General features: G+C 35.7%; 1 protein-coding gene across 2 annotated transcripts; it reads right to left on the bottom strand.

Moving 5' to 3' along the window:
* Positions 1 to 291: 291 nt before the first annotated feature.
* On the bottom strand, positions 292 to 6,269 carry LOC115992246 (homeobox protein SBH1-like). Of its 2 annotated transcripts, none has more exons than XM_031116345.1 (4): positions 5,018 to 6,269; positions 4,392 to 4,638; positions 1,037 to 1,200; positions 292 to 687 (listed from the first exon to the last, which is right to left on the bottom strand). In XM_031116345.1, exons 1-4 carry the CDS (start codon positions 5,405 to 5,407, stop codon positions 484 to 486), a joined length of 1,005 nt encoding a protein of 334 aa, XP_030972205.1. In that variant the 5' UTR covers positions 5,408 to 6,269; the 3' UTR covers positions 292 to 483. The 2 variants fall into 2 exon arrangements, with proteins under 2 accessions (XP_030972205.1, XP_030972204.1); XM_031116344.1 differs by having other exon boundaries at positions 320 to 687; positions 1,037 to 1,281; positions 5,018 to 6,267.
* Positions 6,270 to 7,395: the final 1,126 nt, after the last annotated feature.

Genomic DNA, 7,395 nt, shown 5'->3' with positions numbered 1-7,395 from the left:
TTATTTTATCAGTAATTATTTATATTTTCAAGTATACAAAATTATAATTATATATCATATATAAACATAATTAAACTTTTGTATACATTTAGTTCTACTTATTTGTAAATGAAAATTTGTAAATAAATTCATGCATATAGATGAAGTTACAAAATAGTTCTTATTATAGATTTTAAGAGAAAATTTTGATAATTTTGATTGCTATGTTTCTATATATGATAATAAAAAAAAAAGTTATAAAAAATATCCTTAACTGTCTTGAAAGTTCAATATCGTGTACAAGCTCTATCAATCACAAAAACAGCAGTTTAAATCCCACTTTTTAAATGAAAATATCTGATTTAAATAGCCTCTACATACATATTAGTGCATACATATATATGACAACATTATATAAACCAATGTCAGAGGATGCGGTTGAGAGTGCAACAATATTTAATAATACATGATCTGCATCATATTATGCATGCATAATTATCAACTTCACAGAAGTGTAGGGGAGATATCCATGGGAAAGGGATTGCCCAAGACATTGTCCATGTAATAATGGGGATGGGTAGCATCCATCACCACAAACTGCATATCTTCTGAAGGCTTCCAGTGACGTTTTCTTTGATTTATGAACCAGTTGTTTATTTGCTTCTGATCCAAGCCTGTGGATTCTGCAAGAGCCAGCTTCTGCGATTCCTGTTAGTCACATGAGGTTGCACCAAATAAGATGATGAACCATCCCATATTTAAAAGCATTAGACTAAATGATCAAGTTCAAAATTTCCTAACTTAAGCGTATGGGACAAATGATAATTTATCATGTATGGTAAGGGAAACAGTTCGAACCACGCCACCTCTCATTCTAAAAGTCACAAATCCCACTCTGTTGGACTTCACTCATCAAGGGAGAGTCTAATAACTGGTTATTATTATTTTTTTTTTTTTTGGGAAACAAAACAGTTCTCCACAGACAAATTAATCTTGTTGATTAAACTTATGCACAACAACATTAACGGCATTAACAAAGTCGTAGGGTTATAGATACCGATGGGTAAGGCCATTTGTAATGCCTGCTCCACCAATCCAGCAACTGTTGCCTGGCTTCTTTAGGCAGTTTCCCTTTCTTTCTTTTCTTCATGAATTCCTGCTTCAGGCTGCCTAAATATCCACTGTACTTGCGCAAAAGCTGACCTTTTAATTCTCGGTCCTCTGCTTGGGGATCAATGAAGTTGTTATTCACATCAACCTCTTCTTCAGAAGATACATTCCTATCCACAGCCTCGACACAGGCTATCAACATGAAAATAGGTTTTCATGACAAGTTGTGATCAGTAGTAATACATGCTTGGGTAGCAGTTCTATATCTGCTTTTGATCTAGCAGTTGTAAATTGACAATAAAATAGTCCTAGAAGTCTTGGAAAGAATCCATAAATTACATGCTAATGAATGAGCATATGAGTACCATGTGCGTATTTGCTTCCATCATGCACAAATCAAAGTGCTTAGAAATTCAAATGAAATAAACAGAAAATATTAGACTAAGACTATTTGTAATTATATCTAACTATTACAAACAGATATAATAAATTTGTGCACCTAAATGAAATTCGAGGGAAACAGTGCTACTTAATCCATGTCTGTAGTAGTCATACATGAAAGCCCTTTTTATCTACAATCACAACAAAGCAAGGGAAAACCATACATATTATACTTGATTCATGTAGGCCTACTTTAGCATACATTTTCATAGAGCTAGTTAACCAAGTTACAAACTTTAGCATCCATAATAAGGTAACAACAGAATCAGTTCATACTATCCAAATTACAAGAATTTGTCCCTGCACAAGTAAATATGGCCTTTATAGGTTATATCATCAACTCAAAGGAGACATCTTGTGAAAGTAATTAAAAACAAAAAATAAGAGTATACAAAATGCATTCAAGCTGCAAAGACTTCCAGATAGGAGATGATATTTTAATAAAAATAAGAGTATACGAAGTGCAATAATCTAAGCACTAGAAAGATGCTCCAAGCAAGATTCATATGGCAACTGGCGCTAATTAGCTGAATAACTTCAGCGGATTAGAAAGTGGAGGTATCAATGGTCTAAGAAAGAATCTTCAATCAACCATTTTTCAAAAGAAAGAAAGAAAGAAAAAGTCACTTTATTCGATCTGATGGGGGAAATTTACCTCCATGGATTGTTTCTTAATCATAATTTAAAAGACTATCAGCAATAAATTCAGCAAAATACGGAGGGAAAAAAGGAGCTGTGCCCCCATTCTAAATTATTACATTAGTAGCTTAAGAAGTCAATAATGTTTGTGATACGGACTCCTGGATATAATCTGAAGCACATATACAGCTTCCAAGTGAATAGCTCAAGGCCATCTCCTACACAGAAGAAGTTGACTTAATGATACCACCATATACTCCCCAAAATTAGAGTTGCTGATATTAAAAACCAAATATTTTCTATCAGCCTACACACACAATACGTGCACACATGCACATGCACAAAAGCTATTGTGGAAGTAGCGTTCCCTTCAACAAACCTTTGTCCATATATGTTTGCAAATAGCCTCTTGATATTCTCCCTATAACACAACTATTGATATCCTCCACCGTATTGGAGGCCCTTCATTGATTTGCACCAAAATTACATATGCATGGTTTTGATCATTTTTAATTAAGTCCAATGAAAGCTAGCAACATGCCTTTTCCAAGCCAGCATGCATCACAATATTATAGACCCAACATGCGAGTTAGAACAATGATTAAATTTGCCATTTCCTATATCAATTTAAACTTTTAGAACAAGTGGAAATTAGTCCGAGTTCAAACCCTATATTCACTTTACCTCTCATTTAAATTAATAAAATAAAAAGACCATACGTTGGGTCACACTTATTGAAGAGGAGCCAGGGCTCACAACAGGGTCAGTGTTAGAATGATGATTATATCATCATTTCCTGTCAGTTTTAACTTTTGAGACAACTTGTAGTTTATTAATGAGAACCTCATAAATTTCTGTAGAAAAGAAAAATAAAATATTTAAAACTTAGAATATTATTTCATGCTCGCTAAATTATTCATAACCAGACTCTATTGGCATCAGAAAATGGAATAAAGCATTTTAAGTATACGGTGTGAACAAAGATAGCAGATCACTGGTACATCTCCGCAAAATTGGAAGATCATTTGTGTTGTAATAACATCGACCTAAGAATTTTTACTAGCATCGACCTAAGAATTTTTATCACTCCATGGTAAGTCCATTAGACGCTAGTGGACTTGTTTCCTCAATTGATGTTTTGAAACAAATGAAAAACTTATTTATTCCAATGGAATGATTGATTGGTATGCATACACACATCATACGTATATGCATGTGTATTGGGGGGTGGGGGGGCTGTTGCTGTCACTACCAAACCTCATCAACTAGTGTTCCAAGTGGCTTTAATTTCCAAAACTAGTATGTCGGTATTTGCATACACTAAAGCATAATTGAAAATCTAGTCCCTAATCATGGTGCTTCACATTCAAGGCAATAAGGTCAACAGAAACCCTAATTTCTAAAAATTATTTTAAGTTATACCGTATAAATATGGCTAAATGGCATGTTGTTCAAACTTTCAAGTATCCAAGCATATACAACAATGAATAACCAAATTACACATTTATTAGTCAGAATGTCAAACGGGATTGGACAGGATGCATTTTATTCAAACTGCCATAGACATCCTTTATCCAAACTCCAAAGGCTTTCCATTCTTACATATTTCTGTCTAAAGTTTCTCATGCCAGCTATAAAATAAACCTCATGCCAGCTATAAAATAAACCGGGGGGAAAAAAAACTGGACAACCTAGTCTACAACATTTCTGACAGTACCTGAAAATATTTCAATATCGATCAACAGAGGAGCTCAAGAATTCATCAAAAACCAGCCAACGAAACTCAATGCACATAATCCGAGAAGAGAATCTAAGCAAAGAATATGTACAACTTCATCCATATGCATATGCTGCTAGAAACATAGGTCATATGGATACCCTAGCTAGTATCTCAAAGAGTCCAAACATACAAAAGAGAAGCGAAAAAATAGAGAGGAAGGGGGGGGGGGGGGGGGAATATAGAAACAATCACTAAAAACAAGACATTGAGAAAGGGAAAAATCAAAGTACCCATTTTGTCAACAAGCTCTCTTCCATATTGTTACAAGTAGCTAACACTAAATAATTGAACCTACATGTTCTTGGAAACAAACACATGCATGGCTAGTTATTTACAAAAAGAGAAATCCAAGAAATAAACAGAAAATATGTCAACAAAAGATCTAAGACGGTTGCTAGATGTAGTAGTATATAGAATAATCAAGGGAAATAGGGGTAATCACCAGAATCTGAAGAAGAAACTGCGAGTGCTTTGAATTGGCACTCGATCCTTTGGAGGAAAAGCATGGCTTCCTTGAAGGGTTTTGAAAGTTCTTGCTCATACTTGGTCAGCATCTCACAGTAGGCCTCCATGAACTGATCTAACGCCGGATCTTCACCAATACAGCCTGTGGAAGCTGAGTGGCCCATATTAGCCGCTGTTGAACAAGCTTGTTCTAGTCTTGCCACCACTTCAGGCGGTGCTCCAACCTGTTTGTTCAAAACCTCTCATAAAGAAATATTATAGGAATTAGAAAAAAGGCAAACACTTAAGACTGTCTCTATCATTTTGGTTGAAAGGGTTTTGACTTCACTTTTTCTTTTTTTTTTTCCCCTTCGGACATAATTACTCTAAAACATGAAAGTAAAAGGAAATGAAGTAAGATATATTATGTGTATGAAGATGATAGCTTTCAGATTCGAATTTGTCAAGAAAAAGAAGCAGCATGCAAAAATAGATTATCAATCATTTTCACACACTAGGTAGCTCAATCTGTCTATTTTCCACAAAGAGCGCGCCAAAGATGGTTTTTGGGTTAAAGGGTAATGGAAATTTGAGCTTCTTTTTCTTTTTCTTTTTCTTTTTCACCTTTTGACAATTGGCATAGGCAGCCAGGAGACGATGGTAGTGAGGATGAGCCATGATCTTAGCCTTCACAGAAGAACTGCTGCCGTCGTTGTTGTTACTCTCCATGAAAAACAAGCCGGTGTTGCTGCTAGCGTTGTGATCATCAAGAATGAAAGAGGAGCTATTGTTAATAGTAGTAGTAGGAGTGGGAGTATTGCGGTTTTGATTTTGGTGGTCGTGATTGTTGTTGGGGGGTAAAGGCAGGAATAGACTATTTGTGTCTGCATTAGGATGATGATGACTATGATGAGAAGTCATTAGAGGCATCATCATCATCATTGGACATAGGCCATTACTACTGTTTTCTCCAAAAGCCATCATACAAGAAGTGCCATTAGAACCACTCTCCATTATCTCTCTCTCTCTCTCTCTCTCTCTCTGTCTCTTTCTTACTCGCTCACGGTCTTATCCTTACCTAGTTCTCTCACTTGGGCTTTGCTATATGTAAACACAAATAAGTCACAAACCCTCTTCTCTCTCTCTTTCACTTTCTCACTATCTCTCTCTCCTACGCAATCTTTTTGCTCTAAAGAAGGGTTAAAACTCTCGCCAGGGTTCTCCCGGGTTTTATGCTACAACTTTCAGGCTTTTTACAGGAAATCCTAAAATATTGATAGTAGTAGTACTTAGTAGTAGTAGTCAGTCATTGAAGTAGAGAGAGTTTTTAGTTTTGGGTTTTGCTCTCTTGGTTAGTCTGGTAAAGCCTGCTCAGATTTCCTTGGGAAAAAAGGTTGTTTATCTTTCTGTTCTTTAACAGCATTAACTCTCTCTCTCTCTCTCTCTCTCTCTCCCCCTGTCTAACACAAACACACGAACACACTCACTCCTCCGTTTGTAGCATTTCTATGAACGGAGTAATAAGAGAGAGAGAGAGGGACTCATAAGCAGAGCGCACGCGGGTGGTCACAGAGAAACAGGAGAGAGAGAGAGAGAGAGAGAGAGGTTATAGAAGAAGGAGAGGGGTGGCTAGTAGTGACTGTTAAAAACTGTGGTAAAAAGATTGAGCTAGAGGAGGTAGGCACAAGGAAGGAAGGGGTACTGGTGCAAGGCTTTACCTTCCCAATGAAAACTCTCCCCCTCTTTTCTTGCACTGGCACTGATGCACTGCCATTACTGGCAAAAGAATTAAAAGAGAGAGAGAGAGAGAAAATATTTTGGTAGAGAGAGAAAGAGGAACGATCAAATCGAGGAAGAGCCAATAGAGGTGACCTATACTAGATAGATGGGTTGGAAGGAAGGAAGAGAAAGATTTTTGGGGCACGGAATCACTACCCTCTCTCACACACACAAACACAAACTCTCTTTTTTTTTTTCTCTTTCTTTTTCTTTGTGTACTGTTACCTACCTTTCTTGTAGCTACTGGTACTGGGGCTTGATAGCAATCTGTCCACTCATTTAATATTCGCACTTTGGTTGTCCTTTCCCCTCTTTCTCTTCCTCCAAACCCCAAAATGCCTATTCACTCTCTCTCTCTCTCTTGTCAGCAACACGACGTCGTACTCTCTGTTTACAGTTTACAGTTTAAACGTTTACGGAAACCAACCCTTTTTTTTTTAATTTTTTTTTATTCTTTCATCTTTTTAGGTTTCTTAGCAAGTATTTTATCGATAATTATGTGTTTAGTTAGTATTTAATAAATGGTTTCAGTTAGTATGTGTTTAGTATATGTCTCATTACACAAGTCTTTCATTTGTGGATGTGGCTGATCAAATTATGCAAAAGGAAAATGACTTAGATATTACAATATTTTTTACAACTAGTTGGATGATTTGGAATAAGCGGAATAAGACTTACGGAACTCCACGTCCTGACCCCTCTTTTCTAGCCAGGTTTGCTACAACCCATGCTATAGAATATTTAAGAGCTAATTATGGAAGATTGTCTTGAGTTTGTAAGATAGTCTTGTTTTTCTTTGGCTTTCCTTGATATAACCTTGCATATAGCTACTGTGTTTGATAGGTGATGGGAAAGCTATTTAGCTTGTGCAGTTTTCTTTAGCTCTCCTTGATGCTGCATTGTTCTTGTATAATTTATTCTTTCTTTGAATAAAATTCTGCCATTTATTCTCCAAAAAAAGTATATGTTAGTATGTGTTTAAGAAATATTTTATAAAAAATTGAAAAATTTATCAAAATGTTAAGTACTTTTCATTTTATAAAATATGATGAAGTACTTAACGTTTTGATAATTCGTGGGAAACAGGATCTGTTTGGGATGAAGTACTTAACGTTTTGATAATTCGGGTTCACAAGATCTGTTTGGATACCGGTTATTACTGAAAATTGAAAACTGAAAATAATGTAATAAAATAATTTTTAAATGTGTGAATAATACCATGA

This window comes from Quercus lobata, chromosome 5 (assembly GCF_001633185.2).
Source record: "Quercus lobata isolate SW786 chromosome 5, ValleyOak3.0 Primary Assembly, whole genome shotgun sequence".
NCBI classification, from domain to species: Eukaryota; Viridiplantae; Streptophyta; class Magnoliopsida; order Fagales; family Fagaceae; genus Quercus; species Quercus lobata.
The sequence above is the reverse complement of the archived record's forward strand: the minus strand, read 5'-3'. Positions and strand labels throughout refer to the sequence as shown.